The sequence below is a fragment of the Salvelinus fontinalis genome, chromosome 4, assembly GCF_029448725.1.
Source record: "Salvelinus fontinalis isolate EN_2023a chromosome 4, ASM2944872v1, whole genome shotgun sequence".
NCBI classification, from domain to species: Eukaryota; Metazoa; Chordata; class Actinopteri; order Salmoniformes; family Salmonidae; genus Salvelinus; species Salvelinus fontinalis.
The window spans coordinates 24,953,059-24,980,697 of NC_074668.1; the positions used below are offsets into that span (position 1 = coordinate 24,953,059).

Genomic DNA, 27,639 nt, shown 5'->3' on the forward strand with positions numbered 1-27,639 from the left:
GGATGATCAATGGAAACAGGATGCACCTGAGCTCAATTTCAAGCCTCATAGCAAAGGGTCTGAATACTCGGTTTTGGCTTTGTCATTATGGGGTATTGTGTGTTGATGGCTGAGGATAATTTTTTTTTAAATCCATTTTAGATTGCGTTTGTAACGGAACAAAATTTGGAAAAGGTAAAGGGGTCTGAATACTTTCGTGAAGGCACTGTATGTGTGTGTGTGCACGTGTTTGTGCCCATGTCCATGTGTGTTGTGTGTGCACGTTTCCACACATTAAAGTGCATTTGTGAAGTAAAATTGTGGCTTAGTACTTTTACTGTATTGTGGCCCAGCACCACTGGCTCATGAAAGCCACAAGGCTCCTACATTGGAAATGGAGGGAGAGAAACCTGACCATTGCTTCCCATGAAGCTGGATCCTCGTGGGGAGCAGGAGGGGGCTACGGCTGTACTCCCCAGCCCATGTCAGTGCAGGTGGAGTGGGGCTGTCAGGGGGTAGCTTGGGGGGGCTGAGGGAGGGCTGCCAGGCCTGGGGGTCTTGGTGGGATGGCTGAGCCCCCCAGCACCATGGATAGAGGGTGAGGGTTTGGGTGAGGGAGTTATGACACTGTCACAGGCCACAGACACACGGCACACGGTAGAGACCCAGGGGACAGGGAACAATGATACATTCAAATACACTCTCAAATGCTCTCACACACACACGCACAGACACGCTTGCAACACCACACACACACACACACACACACGAACACAGATCCTCTTCTTCCTCTGAGATGAAGTCCTATATATCTGTAGTATGGTTACATACAGGATCTAACTCACATAACAAGAACACCACATGAGGGAGAGAGAGAGAGACAGAGGAGAGAGACAAAGAGAGAGAGAGAGAAAGAGGGAAAGAGAGAAAGAAAGAGTGAGAGAAAGAAAGAAAGAAAGAAAGAAAGAGTGATGAGAGAGAGACCACAGCAGAGTCCTCGGCACACAGAGCCCAGGAGAGAATGGCTGTCACGGACAAAACACCACATGAATATTTAGCAGACAAATTAAAATGACAAAATAAAAAAATAATAAAAAAAATAGCAGGTTACAGGAGAAAAAATTGAGATATTCCTGGAATTAGCAGTGGGACAAGTGCCCACCCCACACCGCCCACAACCTTCTTCAAAAGAAAAGCAGAGAGATGCTTTAAATAATGTGGGTTCATGGAGAGTCTACCAGTAAATCCAACAGATCAAAGAACCACCATCACCACCAGGCTCCTGCACAAGCTGTCAGAGCAGAGAGACAGAGAGAGCTGTGTGAGCCTAGCGCACCCAGCCTAGCACCTAGCCTAGCTATCTAAGCACTGCAGAGAAAGAGAGAGAGACAGAGCGAGCTGTGTGAGCCTAGCGCACCCAGCCTAGCACCTAGCCTAGCTATCTAAGCACTGCAGAGAGAGAGAGATAGAGAGAGAGAGAGAGACAGAGAGAACTGTGTGAGCCTAGCACACCCAGCCTAGCACATAGCCTAGCTATCTAAGCACTGCAGAGAGAGAGAGCGAGACAGAGAGAGCTGTGTGAGCCTAGCGCACCCAGCCTAGCACCTAGCCTAGCTATCTAAGCACTGCAGAGAGACAGAGAGAGAGAGAGACAGAGAGAGATGTGTGAGCCTAGCTACCTAAGCACTGCAGAGAGTGAGAGAGAGAGCTGTGTGAGCCTAGCGCACCTAGCCTAGCACCTGCTACCTGAGCACTGCAGCTTAGTCTTAAGTAACACAGCAGACACAGAGCCTGCAGGCTACCAATACTGAACACTGAGAGACCCAACACTGATTGATATATAGACCCTCAACACTACAGAAATAGGCTAGACTTTATTATAGACTCTCAATAGGAGCGACATCGCTTCAGTAGTGTACCCTGAGAAGCAATAAAAATCTATTTTTCCTGGAAGTTATAGTATATTCAACCCTCTCCCCTTCCCTTTCTCCACTCCTCTTCCAACTACATTCCACCTCTTCCCTCTGCAGCATGGTTTAATAGAGCCCTTTTCTTTCTCTCCCCTTCTCTCTGTGTTGATGTGCTGAGGAGAGGAAGAGGATTGTGCTCTAGAACAGGGATGAACTGGCTGGTTAACAGCCAGCAGCACTTTATCGAAGAAACCAAACATTATTTATTTGTAATAATTCCTCCACGTTTCACACTGTATCACACTGGCTGACTGTCCCAGAGGTGGTTGGCTAGAGGGGCGATGCGGGAGAGACACTGGCTGACTGTCCCAGAGGTGGTTGGCTAGAGGGGCGATGCGGGAGAGACACTGGCTGACTGTCCCAGAGGTGGTTGGCTAGAGGGGCGATGCGGGAGAGACACTGGCTGACTGTCCCAGAGGTGGTTGGCTAGAGGGGGGATGCGGGAGAGACACTGGCTGACTGTCCCAGAGGTGGTTGGCTAGAGGGGCGATGCGGGAGAGACACTGGCTGACTGTCCCAGAGGTGGTTGGCTAGAGGGGCGATGCGGGAGAGACACTGGCTGACTGTCCCAGAGGTGGTTGGCTAGAGGGGCGATGTGGGAGAGACACTGGCTGACTGTCCCAGAGGTGGTTGGCTAGAGGGGCGATGCGGGAGAGACAAGACCAGAGGAGGAAAACAACCACTCACCAGATCCACCAATGACAAGCCTCCGTAGCTGTGCGCCACAATGAAGACATTTCTGGCGGCGGCGTTGGACACAAAGTGGTCCCACACGTACAGCAAGTGTTCCTCGGGGGAGCCGTTTTCCTGTAACACAAGGACTTCACGTTACAGCGCCAAAACAAACAGAAAATACACAGGAGAAACAGAGAGAGGAAGATTGAAGAAGGGGTGAGAAATCAGAGGCAGACAAAAATAGACAGATGGATTTAAAGACTGATTTAATTAAGTGATAATGCCAGAGAAGCAGGTGTTTGGAGAATATATTGGCACGGGTGTTGTTAGGCCAGAGACGAAGTCCTCCAAAGACTGGCTTCGAGTGCATTATCACTTTCATACAACGGTTTACCAACATCTGCAAATAATGATTGACATATTTTCATTAAAAACATTTTTATTAATTAATTCATACTATTTCATATAGTCACGACACAAATCTAGGGTTGTCAGAGACGCAACCCAGTCATTCAGTCTTTTGTTCTGTATCTATTGATGCGACCCAGTCGTTCGTTCTAAATGTTTTATTGACATCCTGGCTGGCAGCGTTCTTATGCGTTGCTTGCTAGCTAGCCAACTACGGCTAAATTGCAGTAACGTCAAGAAGCGCAGCCAGAATAAGAGCAAAGTAGCTGCATTTGTTTATGCTGTTTTCTAGTGACATTTATTTGGATACATCCATAACAACGAGCTAATGAGGCACGATTTCACCTGGCTTAAATAATGTGCTCTCTCGTCAGGACACTGTTGTTCAGAGGAGCTAGCCAACAACACAACTCACACAATCACTTTAAACTGAAGCTGGAAAAACTGCAAATTAGCTGCGTTTCATTTGACCTTTTTCAAATTAATTTTCTTAGTATATATCCATAAAAATGATGCCAGCTGATTCATGATTTCGACTGGCTGAGAAACGCTGCCTGCCTGTCTGTCTCGTCCCGAAACGTTCATTAGTATGGGACAGCTGGAGATCGAATTTGAATATTGAAACAATGTTGCAAATGTCAGAGAGACAGACAGCAAGGTTTACACAAATCTCCGCTGTTGAAAACTAAACAGTCTAAAAGAAATGTTAAATAATGTCTCAATGCTTTTTACAGTGTAGATCTACTGTCACGATCGTGTGGAGGATTGACGGACCAAAACGCAGCTTTAGGAAAATAAGCCATCTCCTTTTTATTGATGAAGAAGGCAAACGAAACAAACACACTTACGAACTAAACAAAACAAGAAAACGATTGTGAAGCTAAACAACGATGTGCACACACAGGCTACAAACGTATCACATAGACAACTACTCACAACAAATGAAAGCCTATGGCTACCCTAAATAAGGCTCCCAATCAGAGACAACCGAAATCAGCTGTCTCTAATTGGGAACTCGTTCAGGTAACCATAGACTCTCCTAGACAACTAAACATACATAGACAACGCTAGACACATGTACTCAACACAAACCCATATACTACACCCAACAACCCCTTTACCATAGAATCACCCAAAACCAACAAAACACAAACATTCCCCATGTCACACCCTGACCTAACTAAAATAATAAAGAAAACAAAGAATACTAAGGCCAGGGCGTGACATCTACTTTATAAAATACCTGGCTGGGCTGATGGGACAGTGGATTGCGCAGTCAAATGGAACAGAGTAAATAGGCATTTTAATGTCAAAGATTTAGCCGGTGGCACCTTGTCGAAAATACACCGGCTGGAAGGTAGCTTTAACCAATCAGCATCTAGGATTAGACCCACCTGTTGTATAGAGAAACTAAATATGAGAGACATAAAGAGAGAAAGGGAGAGTGAAACTAACAGAAATGGTTCTGCCACAGTAAGCATGAAGGCCTATATATTCCAGGGACAGTGAAAAAATGAAACTGCTGATGGCAGAGGGTGATTTTTAGAAATACTGAGTGCTCACTGGATCAATAGGTCTTGCATATTGCAAATGTCCTACATGTAAAACTCAATAGGCTACGTGACGTAACGTTTAAATCTTAATTTGTACCTTGCTGCAGGATCGATGGAGCTCCTGCATGGCGCCAAACCCCCCTTAGGTAGGCGTATTTTAAACCAAACGCCAACACACACAACGTATATGCATGAACAATGGTGAATCAAATCCCACACACGCACTCGCACAAATCAGATGAGATTCAACACATCTGACCATAAAGTCCACACACGTGGGTTGTGTTCTAACGGAGCATCACTCAGTGCAAGTGTTTGTGCCGTGCTCCATCTTCAGCAGGCAAATAAATACCCTTTCTGTCATTTGGTGAAACCACTCCAAAGACATTTGAGAGCAAAAACAGTCTGGTTAGCTGACAGAGGGGGTAAATGGTAACAAAGCTTCATGCGCATTTAGCCTAAATGTCTGGGGCGGTTGTTTTACACTGTGCTGTGACTGACGGATTTAGTGGCTTATCTGAGGCAATGGCTGTTTGTTTCATAAAGGTCAGGGGAAAATGCTGTGCTATTTCACTGAAGACACAGCTTACACCCACTCACACCCAAGCATTGAGTATTGAAAACAGACAAAATACTTTTCAATATAGTTGTTGATAGGCTGTTGTTATTGTGCTGGAGCGATCACGTGTGTGTATGTGTGCGTGCGTGCGTGTGCGTGTGCGTGTGCATGTGCATGTGTGTGGCGGTACAGTAAATAAACCTCATGGCTTGTTTTTTATTCTTTTAACTAAAATCCCCTACGCAAAAATGTATGGTGAAAAAACGATTGGAATCATTTCCGTTTTTACATTTTTTATATACAGTACCATTCAAAAGTTTGGACACGACTACTCATTTGTGGCTCTACACAGAATTATGAAGCTGGTTGAGAGAATGCCAAGACTGTGCAAATCTGTCATCAAGGCAAAGGGTGGCTACTTTGAAGCATCTCAAATACAAAATATATTTTGATTTGTTTAACACTTTTTTGGTTACTAGATGATTCCACATGTATTATTTCATAGTTTTGATGTCTTCACTATTATTGTACAATTATAAAGAACCCCGCTTGAATGAGTAGGTGTGTCCAAACTTTTGACTGGTACTGTTACGGCTGTCCTCGCTGACAGAAGGTGTGGACCAAAACGCAGAGTGGTTAGTGTTCATTCTTTTAATGAAAGTGAACAAAACAATACAAAATACAAAAACAACCAACGTGACAAAACCGAAACCGTCCTGTGTGGCCCAAACACTAACACAGGAAACAAACACCCACAAAACACCAGTGAAACCCTGGCTGCCTTTGTATGACTCTCAATTAGAGACAAACAATACACACCTGTCTCTAATTGAGAATCATACCAGGCCGAACACAAAACCCCACATAGAAATACAAACATAGACAAACCCACCCAACTCACGCCCTGACCAACTAAAATGAATACAAAACAAAGGAAAACAAGTCAGGAACGTGACAGAACCCCCCCCTTAAGGTGCGAACTCCGGGCGCACCAGCACAAAGTCTAGGGGAGGGTCTGGGTGGGCGTCTGTCCACGGTGGCGGCTCTGGCGGTGGACGAGGTCCCCACCCCACCATAATCAATCCCCGCTTCTTTATCCCCCTCCCAATGACCACCCTCCCACTAACCCCACCTAAATGAAGGGGCAGCACCGGGATAAGGGGCAGCACCGGGATAAGGGGCAGCACCGGGACAAGGGGCAGCACCGGGACAAGGGGCAGCACCGGGACAAGGGGCAGCACCGGGACAAGGGGCAGCACCGGGACAAGGGGCAGCACCGGGACAAGGGGCAGCACCGGGATAAGGACCAGCACCGGGATAAGGGGCGGCAGGTCCTGGCTGAGGGACTCCGGCAGGTCCTGGCTGAGGGACTCCGGCAGGTCCGGGCTGAGGGACTCCGGCAGGTCCGGGCTGAGTGGCAGCTCCGGACTGTAGGGCAGCTCCGGACTGTAGGGCAGCTCCTGACTGGCGGGCGTCTCTGGCAGCTCCTGACTGGCGGGCGTCTCTGGCAGCTCCTGACTGGCGGGCGTCTCTGGCAGCTCCTGACTGGCGGGCGTCTCTGGCAGCTCCTGACTGACGGACGGCTCTAGCGGCTCCTGACTGACGGACGGCTCTACTGGCTCGGGACAGACGGGCGGCTCTACTGGCTCGTGGCAGACGGCTGACTCAGATGGCGCTGGGCAGACAGATGGCTCAGACGGCGCTGGGCAGACAGATGGCTCAGACGGCGCTGGGCAGACAGATGGCTCAGACGGCGCTGGGCAGACAGATGGCTCAGACGGAGCTGAGCAGACGGGCCGTTCAGGCACCGCTGGGCAGACGGCAGACTCTGGCCGGCTGAGACGCACTATAGGCCTGGTGCGTGGTACCGGAACTAGAGGTACCGGGCTGAGGGCACGCACCTCAGGGCGAGTGCGGGGAACAGGAACAGGGCACACTGGACTCTCGTGGCGCACTCTAGGCCTGGTGCGTGGTACCGGAACTGGAGGTACCGGGCTGAGGGCACGCACCTCAGGGCGAGTGCGGGGAGAAGGAACAGTGCGTCCAGGGCTCTGGAGACGCACAGGAGGCTTGGTGCGTGGTGCCGGAACTGGAGGCACTGGGCTGGAGACACGCACCATAGGGAGAGTGCGTGGAAGAGGAACAGGGCTCTGGAGATGCACTGGAAGCCTGGTGCGTGGTGTAGGCACTGGTGGTACTGAGCTGGGGTGGGAAGGTGGCGCCGGATATACCGGACCGTGAAGGAGGACACGTGCTCTTGAGCACCGAGCCTCCCCAACCTTACCAGGTTGAATGGACCCCGTAGCCCTGCCAGTGCGGCGAGGTGGAATAGCCCGCACTGGGCTATGCAGGCGAACCGGGGACACCACCTGTAAGGCTGGTGCCATGTACACCGGCCCGAGGAGACGTACTGGAGACCAGATACGTTGGGCCGGCTTCATGGCACTCGGCTCGATGCCCAACCTAGCCCTACCAGTGCGGCAAGGTGGAATAGCCCGCACTGGGCTAAGCACGCGTACTGGGGACACCGTGCGCTTTACCGCATAACACGGTGTCTGACCAGTACGACGCCCTCTTACTCCACGGCAAGCCCGGGGAGTTGGCTCAGGTATCCAACCCGGCTTCGCCACACTCCCCTTTAGCCCCCCCCCAAGAAATTTTTGGGTGAGCCTCTCGGGCTTCCGTGCTAGCCGCGTACCCTCATACCTGCGCTCCTGGGCTGTGGCTGCCTTCTTCTCCTCCCGAGAGCGGCGATTCTCTCCCACCTTAGCCCAGGGTCCTTCTCCATTGAAAATTTGCTCCCAACTCCATTCCTCTTCTCTCCATTGCTTTAGTTCTTTCTCTCTCTCCTCAATCCGCTTGGTCCTGTTGTGGTGGGTGTTTCTGTAAAGGCAGTCAATGTTGTTCTCCCCCTTTAACGAGGAGGAGCATGGATAGGACCAAGATGCGGATTGAGGGAAATAAGCCATCTTTTAATGAACACACAGCAAACAAGACACTACAAACTACAAAACAACAAACGTGACTAACCTTCAACTGTCCTGTGAGGACACAGGAACACTAACACAGGAAACAAACACCCACAAAACACCAGTGAAACCCTGGCTGCCTTTGTATGACTCTCAATTAGAGACAAACAATACACACCTGTCTCTAATTGAGAATCATACCAGGCCGAACACAAAACCCCACATAGAAATACAAACATAGACAAACCCACCCAACTCACGCCCTGACCAACTAAAATGAATACAAAACAAAGGAAAACAAGTCAGGAACGTGACAGGTACTGCATAAAACATTCTATTGGTTGCAAGAATTTTGTATAATAATTTAAATACAAAAACTCTATGTTTTGAATCTGGTGTCGTTTTGTGTAACAGTTCATAAACCATGTACCATGGAATGCATACATCGAAAATGTCTTCCCAACTACTTTGCAATCTATATGGCAAAATGTTTTGGTCCTTAAATGAAAGTAGTCAACTTTTTATTTTGTTTAACCCATTTAGTTTTTTAAAGCACGGCCGACAGAGAAGTTCCTTACTTGCTCCCCCTTCCACTTGCCTTTTTTTGCGGGAATTCTGCAATTAGTTGGTTGTAATTTTGTGTAGAGCAGAAGTTTCCATATATTTTTGTTAGCTGCATGTGTGACATAACTCCACCAGTCCTATTTACGAATCATTCACAAAGACTATACCGTTTTTTATTTTGTTTTCCCACAAAAAAGGTATGTTTTATCAAATAGTACATTTGCGTTCAACCATAATATTTCTTGTATTATATGTTCTGTCTTTTCTGGTGGACTAAACTGAAATTGCAACCAACTTTACACGGCTTTTTAAAAAATAGCGATATTTTGGAATTTTCAGATAATCGAAAGTGAAAGGTTGTAATCTGAATAAAGGGAAAAAGGCCATTCCTGAACATGGCGTTAGACATTCTTATTAATCTGCTAGATAAACCAGTTAGGATTTAAGTATAAACTCTTGGCTTGTTTATGTTTGCTGTTGTAACTACATAAGGAGGGAGGGTGGTTGTGTTCAGAGCCAGACTCTACGGAGGGTGATGCAACGGTGGGTAACACTGCGCCCTTCCCCACCCTGATCACCATGGGGGGAGGGGCGTGTGTGTGTTGGGGTGGGGGCAGAGTCAGCTGTCTGAAGGCCTGTGACAACAAGTTCTTTGAAGTCCTCCTCTCCTTCGCTGAGTCACCATTCATCTACAAGGGCTCTGTTTCATAATCCCTCCCTCACTCCTCAAACTACACCTCCCGTTCTCTCTCTCTTCACATGACCTTCCCTACTGAGGCTTGATAGGTGGTCATCAGGACTTACACACATGACCTTAATATCCCTCATATCTAAAACATATTTTATTTGTGTAATAGCCTATTCAGTGGCAATGAAGGAACAGAGTCGAGTTGAGTCAAATATAATAGACTTAAAAAATGTATTAAATGTAATTGAGAAGTAGACATTGGTTTGAAGCTAAACATTAAGAACATTTACATGGGCACCGCGATGCCTACTCAACCAAGGATTTCCAGAACACAGCTTTGACCTACTACAGTAGCTATGTTGGTCTACTGTACTTCAAGCAATGTGTACGCAGGTTGACTAGGATGCAAAACATCTCAAACAGCCTAATTCATATTCTTAGAGGAGCTTCTCCCACAACAATGTGATTTATACTGCATACAAGTTAAAGTATTGGATTCGTCACACACTACACTAATCCCATTACACTACCATTTCAAACTTGTTTTAGCCCTCCTGCTGTGTTCCGGTCGAATTAGACCGATGTACAAGTTCTCTCTGAAAAAATGTTGTTAATTTAATCTGATTGTCATAAGGTTCCATGACATTGTACACATAGGGCATCTGAACACACAAAATACATTTAGGGGATTTTATTTAACTTTTGTACACCTGTAGTGTTCCCGGTCATTAACACCTGTGGTGTTCCCGGTCATTAGAAATGAATGGGTGAGACTACAATTAGTGTATAAAATTGAGTTCAGTCACATGCCCATTCATCAGATGGACACACTTCCTCTCCCAGACCCCCACATGCATGTGTGTTTGAGCGCCCGCACGCACGCACGCCCATTTTCTGGATCAAACGCACCAAATAAATGTACATTTTGGATATATATCGACGGAATTAATCGAACAAAAATACCATTTGTGATGTTTATGGGACATATTGGAGTGCCAACAACATCAAAGGTAAGGCATGATTTATATTTTTATTTCTGCATTTTGTGTCGCGCCTGCAGGGTTGAAATATGCTTCTCTACCTTTGTTTACTATTGTGCTATCCTCAGATAATAGCATCGTTTGCTTTCGCCAAAAACCTATTTGAATTCTGACATGTTGGCTGGATTCACAACCAGTGTAGCTTTAATTTGGTATCTTTCATGTGTGATTTAATGAAAGTTTGATTTTTATAGTAATTTTCATAGTAATTAATTTGAATTTGGCGCTCTGTATTTTCTCTGGCTTTTTGCCAAGTGAGACAGTAGCGTCCCGCCTAAACTCAGATTTTTGGATATAAATATGAACTTTACCGAACAAAATACATACATGTATTGTGTAACATGAAGTCCTATCAGTGTCATCTGATGAAGATCATCAAAGGTTAGTGATTAATTTTATATCTATTTCTGCTTTTTGTTACTCCTCTCTTTGGCTGGAAAAATGGCTGTGTTTTTCTGTGGCTATGTACTGACCTAACATAATCGTTTGGTGTGCTTTCGCCGTAAATCCTTTTTGAAATCAGACATGTTGGCTGGATTCACAACAAGTGTAGCTTTAATTTGGTGTCTTTCATGTGTGATTTCACGAAAGTTTGATTTTTATAGTAATATATTTGAATTTGGCGCTCTGCATTTTTACTGGCTTTTGGCCAAGTTAAACTTTGACACAAAGTAGTCTGTGATAAATAGCACAATAAGTTTCATCTGAGCATTTGTTTAGTCAAAATAATCCATACATTATGCTTTGCTTCCTCAAAAACGAGTTGTATGAGCTCAGGTCAATAGCAAATAGAAGTTCAAAACATGTAATGTTCACAAGAACTTAAGTTGATAAAAAATATCTAACACAACATTAGGTGATAATTTATGTATTATTATGGATTTATAATCAGCTATAATGGGGCGGTCATTTTGGACCGGGAACACAGAATAAATTAACATGAAACAAACACAACAGGAGGGTTAATTATATGAAAGCAAGCTTTGCTTTTATACTTTCTCAGCCACAGTTGGTGTTGTGTCCTGTCTGACAGTGAAATGTGGCTAGCTCTTACCATAGTTTGGACTATGGAGTGGGTAGCTAGCTAGATATTGTTGCAAAAGCCCATTGCATGGTAGCAGAGTGACAATAAACCCAACGTTTGGTGTTGTTTTTGATGTAGCTAGCTAACTAGTTATGTTGTGTAGACAAACATAGGATTGGCATTTGGATGTGACTAACTTTAGCTAGCATATGTGTAGAGGTCAGCTGTCGTCGTCTGGCTCTAGCTAGCTAGCTAGGTAACGGCTGAAATAATTTGTGCAAAAACATTCCATAACCAAATATAGCTAGCTACCATTCTTTGCCTGGTTGTTAGCTAACTGTTAGCTAGCTTTTAGACGGCTGGTGTTAGATAGCTTCTGGACAAGCAATCTAACACTAGCTAGGTAATGTTAGCTAGCTAGTTAGCTAGCTAGTTAACCAAAATATTTGTTTGCATTTATTGATTAACAAAAGGTGTAATGGGTCCGTACTCATATTTTTTTTTTCACTGCATCAGGGATACTGTACACAGACGTTTAGGCATTGTAGCCTTCTTCGGTGTGTAGATTAATTGATTAACCTCAGCCGAGCAACCAAGTTGTTCAACTCGTCTGCGCATCGGCTGAAAAACAAGTTAGCATTGTCACTAATGCTACAAAAAGTTAGCACATCGTTGGTTCTTAATGGTAAGAAATGGGCAAGTGAAAACAAATTACACATTTAATAAAAACGGTTGCACCTGTAAACTTAGTTAAACCATCACATTTTAAGTCTAATGGTCACTATATGGATGTTAAATTCTTGTTTTACGCCGACATCTAGAATACTCTGAAAACTCAATTGTTAACGACCCTGTTAAAAATCTGGTTTGTGGTTCTCACTAACGGCCGAATGCCCCCACAATAATTGAATAGACAGACAAGAGCATCAAGGTCTTTAAATGGCTAGGTGCTGTGTATGAAGGACTACTCTGTGTGGCTCTAGCTAATCTGAAGTAATTTGTGGTCAAACCTTTCATAACCAAATATAGCTAGCTACCTTTCTTTACCTCTTCGTTAGCTGTGTGTTCTGTGAGGTTCAGTTTCAGCATGCCACATTATACAGTAGCTCAGATTTTTTTAATGCTAGCATCGGACAGCATTGGCTTAATCGTCATGACAACCAGGTAGCGTCTTCCCCTTATCACCCAAGCACAGAATCCCGACACCTGGCCCCAAAGCCCACCCACCTCCTCTATTTGAGGACCTGGCCCAATAGCACTTTGCATTATCTAAACAGCATTTGCATATTGAGGTAATTATTTCCCAGGGTTAATTAGCTCTTGTGAAGCGGGCCACCCTCAGAGACTAGCTTCCTGTTACACGCCTGCCAACTTAGTTCTTTCTTACTTTTCCTTTTTCCCCCTCTGGTCATCCAATGTGTGTGCCAGGTCTGACATTCCCTACTGCTCACCTGTTGCCAGCATCGTCAAGTGATGACTGTCACTGGTGTTTTGAAGTGCATGTGTATGAGTGCGGATTGATTGTGGCACTGTTGACAGTAGCCAACAGTGAATAGCGTATAGACAGTTTGCCCTCTCTCTTGAATAGGGTTCTCTCAGGCTTCCAGTGAGCTGTCCACACAGGTTACCATATACCCAACACTCCAAGATTGAAAAATCTGTACATTTATATTGCTTAACTTACTTTTTGAGTGAATGATTCTTTGATTTGCATTAATTCATCGCCCTGTACTGATCAGCTAGACTGGACCTGTATCTCTATAGCAAGACTCTGGAGGAGTAAAAAATAGATCAAAAGAGTGATGGAGGAGAGGGAGAGAGAAAGGGAGACAGAGTGTAGTGTTAAATGATTATCTCAGATCTAGCTAGCTGGGCAGGTTGACAGCTCCTCTCTCTCTCTCTCTGCTGGTGGCAGTAATCAGCGAGGAACACTGGGCTGATATAGCGTCTCTCTCTCTCTCTGCACTCAGACACACACAGTCTCCCTTGTGTATAGTGTCACTCCAACCTAGTCCTCACCAACCAGTCAGACAAAGATCAGACAACTCGACCTGTATCCATCTAATTAATACAAACACAGTGGTGAAAGCTCCATATACTGTACAACAATGAGAGGTGCATGAGACAGCAAGCAGGGAGGAACAGTAAGCAGTTGATTATGGATAATGGGCAAGCCCACCTACAGATACAAGCGCAAACACAGGCACACATGCACACAAGCGCACACATACCACATTATTGTGGTTATTGTCACAGCCGTGTATATCCCCCTCAAGCCGATACCACGACGGTCCTCAAGGAACTACACTGGACTCTATGCAAACTGGAAACCATATCTCCTGAAGCTGCAGTTATTGTAGCAGGGGATTTTAACAAAGCAAATTTGAGAACAAGGCTACCTAAATTCTATCAGCATATTGATTGTAGCACTCGTGTGGGCAATACACTGGATCACTGCTACTCTAAATTCCGCAATGCTTACCAGGCCCTCCCCCACCCTTCCTTCTGCAAATCTGACAACGACTCCATTTTGCTCCTCCCGTCCTATAGGCAGAAACTCAAACAGGATGTATCCGTGACAATAACTATTGAACGCTGGTCTGACCAATCGGAGTCCACACTTCAAGATTGTTTTGATCATGCGGACTGGGAAATGTTCCAGGGAGCCTCAGAGAATAATATTGATTTACACACTGATTCGGTGAATGAGTTTACAAGGAAGTGCATTGGAGATGTTGTTCCCACTGTGACTATTAAAACCTACCCTAACCAGAAATCATGTACAGATGGCGGCATATGCGCAAAACTGAATGCGCGAACCACCGCATTTAACCATGGAAAGATGACTGGGAATATGGCTGAATACAAACAGTGTAGTTATTCCCTCCGCAAGGTAATCAGACAAGTGAAATGTTGGTATAGGGACAAAGTGGAGTCGCAATTCACCTGCTCAGACACGAGACGTATGTGGCAGGGTCTACAGACAATCACGGATTACAAAAAGAAAACCAGCCACATCACGGGCACCGACGTCTTGTTTCCAGACAAACTAAACATCTTCTTTGCCCGCTTTGAGGATAATACAGTGCCACCGACGCGGCCCGCTACCAAGGACTGTGGGCTCTCCTTCTCCATGGCCAACGAGAGTAAGACATTGAAATGTGATAACCCTCGCAAGGCTGCCGGCCCAGACGGCATCCCTAGCCGCATCCTCAGTGCATGAGTAGACCAGCTGGCTGGTGTGTTTACGGACAAATTCAATCTCTCCCTATCCCAGTCTGCTGTCCCCACATGCTTCAAGATGACCACCATTGTTCCTGTACCCAAGAAGGCAAAGGTAACTGAGAGACTAGTCAAGGATCATATCACCTCCACCTTACCTGCCACCCATGGCCCACTGCAATGCATACAGCCCAAATAGGTCCACAGACGAAGCAATCTCAATCACACTGCCCTATCCCATCTTGACAAGAGGAATGCCTATGTAAGAATGCTGTTCATTGACTACAGCTCAGTATTCAACACCACAGTAGACCTGGGTCTCAACCCCACCCTGTGCAATTGGGTCCTGGACTTCCTGACGGGCCGCTCCCAGGTGGTGAAGGTAGGATACAATATCTCCACTTCGCTGATCCTCAACACTGCACCCTTGTGGGGCCCCATGCTCAGCCCCCTCCTGTACTCCCTGTAAACCCATGACTGCGTGGCCATGCACGCCTCCAACTCAATCATCAAGTTTGGAAACGACACAACAGTAGTGGGCTTGATTACCAACAATGATGAGACGGCCTACAGGGAGGAGGTGAGGGCACTCGGAGTGTGGTGCCAGGAAAATAACCTCTCACTAAACATCAACAAAACAAAAGAGATGATCGTGGACAGCAGAGGGGGCACCCCCCTATCCACATCAACAGGACAGCAGTGGAGAAGGTGGAAAGTTTTAAGTTCCTCGGCGTACAGATCACGGACAAACTGAAATGGTCCACTCACACCGACAGTGTGGGGAAGAAGGTGCAACAGCGACTCTTCAACCTCAGGAGGCTGAAGAAATTTGGCTTTTCACCTAAAACCCTCACAAACTTTTACAGATGCACAATTGAGAACATCATGTCGGGCTGTATCACCACCTGATACAACTGCACCGCCCTCAACCACAAGGCTCTCCAGAGGGTGTTGCGGTCTGCACAACCCATCACCGGGGGCAATCTACCTGCCCTCCAGGACAACAGCACACAATGTCACAGGAAGCCTAAAAGGACAGCAACCACCTGAGACACTGCCTGTTCACCCCGCTACCATCCAGAAGACAAGGTCAGTACAGGTGCATCAAAGATGTGACCGAGAGACTGAAAAACAGCTTCTATCTCAAGACCATCAGACTGTTAAACAGACAGCACTAACTCAAGGAGGCTGCTACCTACATAAAGACTTGAAATCGCTGGCCACTTTAATAAATGGATCACTAGTGACTTTAATAATGACACTTTAATAATGTTTTCATATCTTGCATTACTCATTTCATATGTATATACTGTATTTTATACCATCTAAGACATCTTGCTATGCTGCTCAGTCATTGCTCATCCATATATTTATTCACTACCAGTCAAAAGTTTTAGAACAACTACTCATTCAAGAGCTTTTCTTTATTTGTACTATATTCTACATTGTAGAAAAATTGTGAAAACATACAGTTGAAGTCAGAAGTTTACAAACACTTAGGTTGGAGTCAGTAAAACTAGTTATTCAACCACTCCACAATTATCTTGTTAACAAACTATAGTTTTGGCAAGTTGGTTAGGACATCTACATTGGACATGACACAAGTAATTTTTCCAACAATTGTTTACAGAAAGATTATTTCACTTATAATTCACCGTATCACAATTCCAGTGGGTCAGAAGATTACATACACAAAGTTGACTGTGCCTTAAACAGCTTGGAAAATTCCAGAAGATGATGTCATTGCTTTAGAAGCTTCTGATAGACCAATTGACATAATTTGAGTCAATTGGAGGTGTACCTGTGGATGTATTTCAAGGCCTACCTTCAAACTCAGTGCCAATTAAATTTCGATTTTTCCATGATGTCAAGCAATCAGCTAAGACCTCAGAATTGTTTTTGCAATAGCACACAAGTATAAGCAATTGCCTTTAAATTGTTTACCTTCGGTCAAACGTTTTGGGTAGCCTTCCACGAGCTTCCCACAATAAGTTGGATGAATTTTGGCCCATTCCTCCTGACAGAGCTGGTGTAACAGAGTCAGGTTAGTGTATGTAAACTTCTGACCCACTGCGAATGTGATGAACGAAATAAAAGCTTAAACAAATCACTCTCTACTATTATTCTGACGTTTCACATTCTTAAAATAAAGTGGCGATCCTAACTGATCTAAAACAGGGAATTTTTACTAGGATTAAATGTCAGGAATTGTGAAAAACTGATTTTAAATGTATTTGGCTAAGGTGTATGTAAACGTACGACTTCAACTGTAAACACTATAAAATAACACATATGGAATCATATAGTAACCAAAAAAGTGTTATACAAATGGAAATATTATTTTATATTCTTCAAAGTAGCCACCCTTTGCCTTGATGACAGCTTTGGACACTCTTGGCATTCTCTCAACCGGCTTCACCTGGAATGCTTTTCTAACAGTCTTCAAGGAGGTCCCACATATGCTGAGCACTTATTGACTGCTTTTCCTTCACTCTGCAGTCCGACTCATCCCAAACCATCTCAATTTCGATGAGGTAAGGGGATTGTGGAGGCCAGGTCATCTGAAGCTGCACTCCATCACTCTCCTTCTTGGTCAAATAGCCCTTACACAGCCTGAAAGTGTGTTGGATCATTGTCTTGTTGAAAAACAAATGATAGTCCCACTAAGCCCAAACCAGATGGGATGGCGTATCACTGCAGAATGTTGTGGTAGCCATGCTGGTTAAGTGGGCCTTGAATTCGAAATAAATCACTGACAATGTCACCAGTAAAGCACCCCCACACAATAACACCTCATCCTCCATGCTTTACCATGGGGAATACACATGCGGAGATCATCCGTTCACTCACAACGCGTCTCACAAAGACACGGCGGTTGGAACCAAAAGTCTCCAATTTGGACTCCAGACCAAAGGACAAATTTGCAGCAATTTGACCATGAAGGCCTGATTCACACAGTCTCCGCTGAACAGTTGATGTTGAGATGTGTCTGTTACTTAAACTCTGTGAAGCATCTATTTGGGCTGCAATTTCTGAGCCTGGTAACTCTAATGAACTTATCCTCTGCAGCAGAGGTAATTTCATCATAGCGCTTGATGGTTTTACGACTGCACTTAAAGAAACTTTCAAAGTTCTTGAAATGTTCCGTACTGACTGACCTTCATGTCTTAAAGTAATGATGGACTGTCATTTCTCTTTGCTTATTTGAGCTGTTCTTGCCATAATATGGACTTGGTCTTTTACCAAATAGGGCTATCTTCTGTATACCCCCCTACCATGTCACAACACAACTGATTGTCTCAAACGCATTCCAGGTGACTAACTCATGAAACTGGTTTAGAGAATGCCAAGAGTACGCAAAGCTGTCATCAAGGCAAAGGTTGGCTATTTGAAGAGTCTCAAATATAATATATTTTGATTAATTTAACACTTTTTTGGTTACTACATGATTCCATATGTGTTATTTCATAGTGTTGATGTCTTCACTATTATTCTACAATGTAGAAAATATAAAAAATTAAGAAAAACCCTTGAATGAGTAGGTGTTCTAAAACTTTTGACAGGTAGTGTATGTATATTCTTATTCCACCCCTTTACGTAGATTTGTGTGTATTAAGTAGTTGTTGTGAAATTGTTAGATTACTTGTTAGATTTTACTGCACAGTCGGAACTAGAAGCACAAGCATTCTGCTAAACTCGCAATAACATCTGCTCACCATGTGCATGTGATCAACAACATTTTATTTGATACTAAAGAGTCTGCTGACCTACACCCTTGATAGGTCAGTATCAACCTTTGCCTTGTTTGCGAGTATGTTTTAAAAAGGAGGATAGAACAGTACAAAGACAACCAGTGACCCATCCACCCCCTCCCATCAATGAGACCCACACACTCCCACAGCCCTCCAGAAACTCACTGTCTGGTTTCTTTCCCCACTTTCTCCTCTCTGTTTACAGGACATTTATGAGAAGCAGGGAGAGGAGAGAACCCAGCTATGGCCACAATAACAGCACTAACGCCAAGACAAACAGCCCAGCCCACCAACACAGGAAAGAATGAATCTAACAGTATCAACACACACTGACAAACAACCACTACAGGCTTCCCCTCCCTCCTAGGGATGGGCGAGATGGCCTAAAAATCATATCTCAATTATTTTTTTTTAACTTATGGGCGATTCACAATATATATTTAGATTTTTGAAGATTTTTTTTTTCTCTAAATAAGCTTTGTTGTATAATTAAAGGTCAATACACTGCATTTCAAACAGTCAGCAATAATCTAATGAATTCATGGCTTGTAAAATGATATCTAGGCTAAATATAAACCTTCCACAACCATCAGACCCACTAATAATGGCATTATTTTATCAAAATGGTTTAACCTGCTTATTTGTAGTAATCACTGATCTGGCTTTCAAGTGTGTCTATGAAAATGACCTTTTGGTTCCAAATTTAACCAGAACCATGCATAATGCACATTCACTCATAATGACTCATTTCTTGTAGCAGAAATTACAGAAAATTAAACACAGGTCTCATAACCAGCTAATCTTTATATTTGAAGTTTAACCAACCTGGAACTATTTGCTAGTTAACAAAGTAGAACAGTTGGTTTTATGCTTATTGCACATTTATAAAACACAGATCGGCACTCCCGTTTTAGTAGTGCCTGCTCTGTGCGCAAATTGACTTGTTAAGACATAAAAAGGGTGTAGATGGAAAGATCCTCTTCTCTATCACAGTAACATAATGGCTCCATATGTTTCGGCATCAATATGACCAATTCTGTTGGACCAAACCTTAAATGCAAATAGTGAGCAATCTCTCATGGTTGTTGTTGTGAGTGGCAGGGGCTTGATGTGTGTGTGTGTGTGTCAATGGGAAGGAAGGAGTGAAGGAAACAAGGGCAAAAAGACAACGGAAGAACAAGCACTCAAAAGAAAAAAGAAAAATATTCTTGCAATACAGGCATGTGGAATATCGCGCTAAAACATAAATTATAATGAAATCGGTCTCCTTTCCTCAATCAATCAAATAAAGGCCTTTTTACATCCGTGGTTGTCACAAGGTGCATACACAAAAACCCAGCCTAAAACACCAACATGCAACCGATGCAGATGTCCTCTCGCTCCCTCCCAGGAAATAGATAGCCCTCAGACAGTCAGAAGAACAGGTGCTCCAAACAACAGGTGTAGACTACAAGTGAGCTGCTTACTTACAGGCCTTTGCCAACAACGCAGAGAAAATATATAGAACTAATAGAAAATAGAAACATAATAAATACACAATGAGTAATGATAACGGGGCTGTATACACTGGGTAGCAGTATTGATTCGATGTGCAGGGGTACGAGGCAATTGAGGTAGATATGTACCAGTGGAGGCTCCTCAGAGGAGGAAGGGGAGGACCATAAAAATAGTGAAACATAAAAAAGTGATCCTTTTTAGATAAAACTAAACTAAATACATTCACGTCACCAAATCATTGATTAAAACACACTGTTTTGCAATGGAGGAATACATTAGCCTTAACAGCACTCTGTAGGGTAGCACCATGGTGTAGCCAGAGAGCAGCTAGTTTCCATCCTCCCCTGGGTACATTGACTTTAATACAAAACCTATGAGGCTCATGGTTCTCACTCTCTTTCATAGATTTACACAGTAATGACACTGCCTTCGGAAAATATTCAAACCCTTTAACTTTTTCCCCATTTTGTTGTGTTACAGCCTTATTCTAAAATGAATTAAATAAAATGCGTTTCCAGGAATCTACACACAATATCCCATAAAGACAAAGTGAAAACTGATGTTTAGACAGTTTTGCAAATTTATATATTTTTTTAAAATAACTTATTTTACATAAGTATTCAGACCCTTTGCTATGAGACTCGAAATTGAGCTCAGGTGTATCCTGTTTCCATTGATCATCCTTGAGATGTTTCATCAACTTGATGGGAGTCCACCTGTGGTAAATTACATTGATTGGAGTCCACCTGTGGTAAAATACATTGATTGGAGAACACATGTGGTAAATTACATTGATTGGAGAACACCTGTGGTAAATTCCATTGATTTGACATGATGGAAAGACACACACCTGTCTATATAAGGTCTCACAGTTGACAAGCCAAGCCGTGAAGTGAAGGAATTATCCGTAGAGCTCCGAGACAGGATTTTTTTGAGGCACAGATCTAGGGAAGGGCACCAAAAAATGTGTGCAGCATTGAAGGTCCCCGAGAACAAAGTGGCCTCCATCATTCTTATATGTAAGAAGTTTGAAACCACCAATACTCTTCCTAGAGCTGGTCACCCGGCAAAACTGAGCAATTGGGAGAGAAGGGCCTTTGAAGAACCCAATGTTCACTCTGACAGAGCTCTCGAGTCCCTCTGTGGAGGTGGTTGCACTTCTGGAAGTTTCTTAAAATAAGGATGGCCAGGATCCAGGCATAGATGAACGGAGCAAAGTACAGAGAGATCCTTGATGAAATCCTTCTCCAGAGGGCTCAGGACCTCAGACTTGGCCGAAGGTTCACCTTCCAACAGGACAACGACCCTAAGCATACAGTCAAGACAACACAGGAGTGGCTTCGGGACAAGTCTCTGAATGTCCTTGAGTGGCCCAGCCAGAGCCCGGAGTGGCCCAGCCAGAGCCCGGAGTGGCCCAGCCAGAGCCCGGACTTGTACCCAATCAAACATCTCTGGAGAGACCTGAAAATAGATGTGCAGCAATGCTCCCCATCCAACCTAACAGAGCTTGAGAGGATCTGCAGAGAAGAATAGGAGAAACTCCCTAAATAGTTAAATAAAGGTTATAGAAAGAAAAAAAAGCCAAGCTTGTAGCTTCATACCCAAGAAGACTTGACACTGTAATCGCTGCCAAAGGTGCTTCAACAAAGTACTGAGCAAATGGTCTGAATACTTATGTAAATGTGATATTTCAGTAGTTTTTTTTGCCCAAATTTCTAAACACCGGTTTTTGCTTTGTCACTATGGGTATTGTATGTAGATTTGAGTTGTTTTCACTTTGACTTAGCTAGCGAATGGAGCTAGCTAGTTTAGCCTACTCAAACACACGGCTCAAACAGAGAGGGGTGCTATGTTGGCTTTCCAACACTGAAACTCTTCCAAGTCAAGGTAAGTTTTTGGTTTAATAAATGTATTGCCACTGGGGCCCGCTGGTGTAACTGTTAAACTGCTTGCTGACTGTACACCATACTGCATGATTTAAGTGTGTTTACTAATGCGTTAGTTCTAGTAGCTATGTTGACTATGATGTTAGCTATGGTGACAACAATGTAGGCTGTGTGTAGCGGTCTGAGGTTATAACATGAAGGTTTGGAAAGCTCATGTCCACAAGTAAAGGGAAAAGGTGAGAGGAGGAGAGTGCGGAGATGCAAGACGGAATTAAACAATGAGCAAGTGATCATGGTGTTTGTATGTGACTGCTATGAAAGTGAACTGTGTTTGCATGTGATCAGGAATGTATTCATTCCACTGAATCTGTTGGAAACAAAATCTTAAACTGAAGCAAACGGAACAAAACAGGGTAAACATACCTAAATGTGTCCAATAGAAACTCTCGTCTGCAAGAGTGTGCAAGGCGGTATTGAATGTGTCACTGTCTGTCTCTAGACCTGGGCACCTACGTTGTAAACTTTCATTCATAGGTTAAGTTTTACCAACCTTATGATGGGTATATGAATCAAAAATAGAACTGTTTGGCCATAATGGCCATTGTTATGTTTGGAGGAAAAAGGGGGAGGCTTGCAAGCCAAAGAACACCATCCCAATGTGAAGTACGGGGATGGCAGCATCGTGTTGTGGGGGTGCTTTTCTGCAGGAGGGACTGGTGCACTTCAGAAAATAGATGGCGTTATGAGGAATGGAAATTATGAAGCAACATCTCAAGACATCAGTCAGGAAGTTAAAGCTTGGTCGCAAATGGGTCTTCCAAATGGACAATGACCCCAAGCATAATTCCAATGTTGTGGCAAAATAGCTTAAGGACAACAAGGTCAAGGTATTAGAGTGGCCATCACAAAGCCCTGAACTCAATCCTATATAAAATTTGTGGGCAGAACTGAAAAACTGTGTGCTAGCAAGGCCTACAAACCTGACTCAGTTACACCAACTCTGCCAGGAGGAATGGGCCAACATTCACCCAACTTATTGTGGAAGGCTACCCAAAACATTTGACCCAAACAATTTAAAGGCAATGCTACCAAATACTAATTGAGTATATATAAACTTCTGACCTACTGGGAATGTAATGAAATAAACAAAAGTTGAAATAAATCATTATCTCTACTATCATTCTGACATTTCACATTCTTAAAATAAAGTGGTGATCCTAACTGACCTAAAACAGGGAATTTTTTCTGGGATTAAATGTCAGGAATTGTGAAAAACTGAGTTTAAATGTATTTGGCTAAGGTGTATGTAAACTTCTAACTTAAACTGTACATATAGTTAGAAATAAAGTGACTAGGCAACTTGATAGATAAACAGTAATGTGATGAGTCAAAATAGTTAGTGCAAAAAGGGACAAAGGAAATAGTCCGGGAAACCATTTAAATATTTAGTAGTCTTATGGCTTGGGGGTAGAATGTGTTCAGGGTCCTGTTGGTTCCAGACTTGGTGCATCGGTACTGCTTGCCATGCGGTAACAGAGAAAATAGTATATAAATTGCGTTGTGGAGTCTTTGACAATTTGTTGGGTCTTAGATGGCAGGGAGCTCGGCCCCAGTGATGTACTGAGCCGTTCTCACTACCCTCTTTAGCACCTTGTGGTCGGATGCCAAACAGTTGCCATACCAAGCGGTGATGTAGCCAGGTAAGATGCTCTCAATGGTGCAGTTGTAGAACTTTTTGAGGATCTGAGGGCTCATGCTAATTATTTTCAGCCTCCTGAGGGGAAAGAGGCATTCTTCATGACTGTGTCGATGTGTGTAGACCATGATAATTCCTTAGTGATGTGGACACCGAGGAACTTGAATCTCTCGACCTGCTCCACTACAGCCCCGTCGACGTGGATGGGGGCGTGCTCGGTCCTCCGTTTCCTGTAGTCCACAAACAGCTCCTTTGTCTTGCTGATATTGGAGGGAGAGGTTGTTGTCCTGGCACCACACTGCCGGGTCTCTGACCAACTCCCTGGTGGCTGTTTCATCGTCGTCGGTGATTAGGCCTACCACCATTGTGTCGTCTGCAAACTTAATGATGGTGTTGGAGTCGTGGGCGGCCACGTGGTTGTGGGTGAACAGGGAGTACAGAAGGAGACTAAGCATGCACCCCTGAGGGGCCCCCTTTTTGATGGTCAGCATGGCAAAGGTGATGTTGCCTACCCTCACCACCTGGGGGTGGCCAGTCAGGAGGTTCAAGATCCAGTTGCAAAGGGAGGTGTTTTATCCCAGAGTCCTTAGCGTCGTGATGAGCTTGGAGGGCACTATGTTGTTGAACGTTGAGCTGTAGTCAATGAACAGCGTTCTCATGTAGGTGTTCCTTTTGTCCAGGTGTGAAAGGGTCAGTGTGGAGTGCAATAGAGATTGCATCATCTGTGGATCTGTTGGGGTGGTATGCAAATTGGAGTGGGTCCAGAGTGTCTGGGATGATGGGGTTGATGGGAGCCATGACCAGGCTTTCAAAGCACTTCATGGCTACAGACACTGACTTGAGAAAAAGAGAGAGAGAGAGAGAGAGAGAGAGAGAGAGAGAGAGAGAGAGAGAGAGAGAGAGAGAGAGAGAGAGAGAGAGAGAGAGGAGAGAGAGAGAGAGAGAGAGAGAGAGAGAGAGAGAGAGAGAGAGAGAGAGAGAGAGAGAGAGAGAGAGAGAGAGAGAGAGAGAGAGAGAGAGAGAGAGAGAGAGAGAGAGAGAGAGAGAGAGAGAGAGAGAGAGAGAGAGAGAGAGAGAGAGAGAGAGAGAGAGAGTGGGGATGAGGTGTGTTTTATTTAAAGGGCTGACAAGTGACAGGTCTCCAGGTTACATGCAAACACACACACACATCTCAGCTTGGCTCTGTCTCTCTCTGAAGACACACACTGAGTAAACACACCTGCAGCCCGCTCATTTGAATATTGAATGTGTCACTTACAGCGTCTAACTGGATTATCTTCAATTGGCCTAATGATGAAATATCAAACAAGCGGCGGGGACAGGTGATTACATGGTCTGGTATTAGAACTGGAGCTATTTAAATGTGGACCTTCACTCAAACACCTGTTTGTCTTGGACGTGGACTCTTCTAGACTTCTCTTTCCTCTTTTTCCTTCATCTATCTTTCTCTTCCGCTCAGCCCTCTTTCCTTTCAGACACAACAGTCTGCAGGGTGAGGAGACGATATGAGGCAAATTAATGGCAGAGATGGGAAAGTAATGACTGTAGCATTGTGGGTAATTACCAGGTACTGCCTATGGAAAGTTAAGCTCAGAAAAAAATGATGAGAGGAAGAGGCAGAGAGATAGAAGAGAGAAGGGGGAGAGAGAGAGAGGGGAGAGAGAGGAGAGATACAGAGAGAGATGGGGAAGAGAGAAGGAGGGGAGAGAGAGGAGAGATACAGAGAGAGAGAGGGGAGAGATAGGAGAGATACAGAGAGAGAGGAGAGATATACAGAGAGAGAGAGGGGAGAGAGAGGACAGATACAGAGGGGAGAGAGAAGAGAGATACAGAGAGAGAGAGGAGAGATACAGAGAGATAGGGGAGAGAGAGATACAGAGAGAGGGGAGAGAGATACAGAGAGAGAGAGGGGAGAGAGAGATACAGAGAGAGAGAGGGGAGAGAGAGGAGAGAGAGAGAGAGAGATACAGAGAGAGAGAGGGGAGAGAGAGGTGAGATACAGAGAGAGAGAGAGAGAGGAGAGATACAGAGAGAGAGAGAGAGAGGAGAGAGAGAGAGGGGAGAGAGAGGAGAGACACAGAGAGAGAGAGGGGAGAGAGATACAGAGAGAGAGAGGGGAGAGAGATACAGAGAGAGAGAGGGGAGAGAGTGATACAGAGAGAGAGAGGGGAGAGAGAGATACAGAGAGAGAGAGGGGAGAGAGAGATACAGAGAGAGAGGGGGGAGAGACAGATACAGAGAGAGAGATACAGAGAGAGAGGGGAGAGAGAGATACAGAGAGAGAGAGGGGAGAGAGAGATACAGAGAGAGAGAGGGGAGAGAGAGATACAGAGAGAGAGATACAGAGAGAGAGAGGGGAGAGAGATACAGAGAGAGAGGAGAGATACAGAGAGAGAGAGGGGAGAGATAGATACACAGAGAGAGGAGAGATACAGAGAGAGAGAGGAGCGATACAGAGAGAGAGAGGAGAGATACAGAGAGAGAGAGGGGAGAGAGAGATACAGAGAGAGAGGAGAGATACAGAGAGAGAGAGGGGAGAGAGAGATACAGAGAGAGAGGAGAGATACAGAGAGAGAGAGGGAAGAGAGAGATACAGAGAGAGAGAGGGGAGAGATACAGAGAGAGAGATAAAGAGAGAGAGATACAGAGAGAGAGATACAGAGAAAGAGTGGGGAGAGAGAGATACAGAGAGAGAGATACAGAGAGAGAGAGGAGAGAGAGATACAGAAGTGCAAGGAAGAAAGAGTAAGTGATAATGTGTGTTAGACTGAGTGAGAGAAAGATGTACAGACAAAAATCTTTATTCCATTCCATTGAGACAGTATAGCACCAGAAACTTGCTGGAGTCAAGGTAATCAGAAAATATTTGCCGGGGCAATGTTTCAAATCAATAACTCATTAACAAAGTACAAAAGAAGTTACCCGGTTTGTCTCAGATTCTTAAGTGGAGAAATTAATATTGCTCTTGGTTGCACATGGGCGAAAAGGTCATCTCTGTGACATCTCTGCTATAGCCTCTCGCTGGAACAGGGATTGTCAGATGAAATGACTTGAAGTCATTAATTGACAGCAGGTAAAGGAGTGTGGGTGGGCAGATAGGTCAGTGTTCGTTTGAGCTTGACCTGAGGCTGCAGTCGGGCTGGAGGGAGAGGGGCAAGGGGGCCAGGAGATGGATGTGTTTGATGGTTGACCTGACTGTAAAATTGGAAGCAGTGATCTGAGAGGTGCTACAGTACAAGGCTCTGTCCCACCCACACACCCAGAGTTGAGAGGTTAGTGAAGTTGCTCCCAGAGCCCCTCCCTGTCCTTGGATATGCTGAGCATAACAACCTGGCTCTAGCAGGGGTCAAAGGTCAAATAAGACATGTCTACATAATTACCCCAGAGCACAGTGAGAGGTGGAGGGGTGAAGGTGAGACTGAGGCATTTGGAACCAGGTGAATACATACAATATATGCCTTGTGCGTTCGTATGTGTGCGATTGTGCCATGTCTGTGTTTGAAACAAGCATGGTGCCTGCCGTGGGCGGAGAGTGAGTGTGAGTGCGTAGGAATCGTCAGGACAGGATGTACCAGGCAGACATTGGGAAAAAGGACAGGAATGGCTGTGGCTCCTGAGGACTAGAGAAACATGAACCCATGGAGTAACCAGGCTGAAATAATGCGGTGCACATGCACGCACACACCCTTCAGACTCAGGATTCAAACTAGCAACCCTCCGGTTGCTGGCACGCCACTAACTGTTGGGCTACCTATTTAGAGAATGTATGTGTAGGTCTTCAGTGACCCCTCAGTGAAACCATTCAGAAAGCCCTCTAAAAGTGACGATATACTCAATGCTTTGCACATTAGTGTACATACAATAAATCATCCACTTCATCTCTCCATATCTCACAATATATCACTCTTTCTTTCTCTCCATATCTCACTCTCTTTCTCTCCATATCTCACTTTCTCACCATATCTCACTCTTTCTTTCTATACATATCTCACTCGTTCGTTCTCTCCACACCTCACTCTTTCTTTCTCTCCATATCTCACTATTTCGTTCTCTCCATATCTCACTCTTTCTCTCCATATCTCACTCTTTCTCTCCATATCTCACTCTTTATTTCTCTCTACATCTCACTCTTTATTTCTCTCTACATCTCACTCTTT

General features: G+C 44.6%; 1 protein-coding gene across 1 annotated transcript in view; it reads right to left on the bottom strand.

The window, feature by feature from the left end:
- LOC129853430 (cotranscriptional regulator FAM172A-like) overlaps positions 1-27,639 on the bottom strand; it is a 363,623-nt gene that overhangs the window by 174,126 nt on the left and 161,858 nt on the right. The window contains exon 7 of the mRNA XM_055919456.1: positions 2,637-2,756. Coding sequence (XP_055775431.1) covers positions 2,637-2,756 — 120 coding nt within the window. The remainder of the gene's footprint in view (positions 1-2,636; positions 2,757-27,639) is intronic.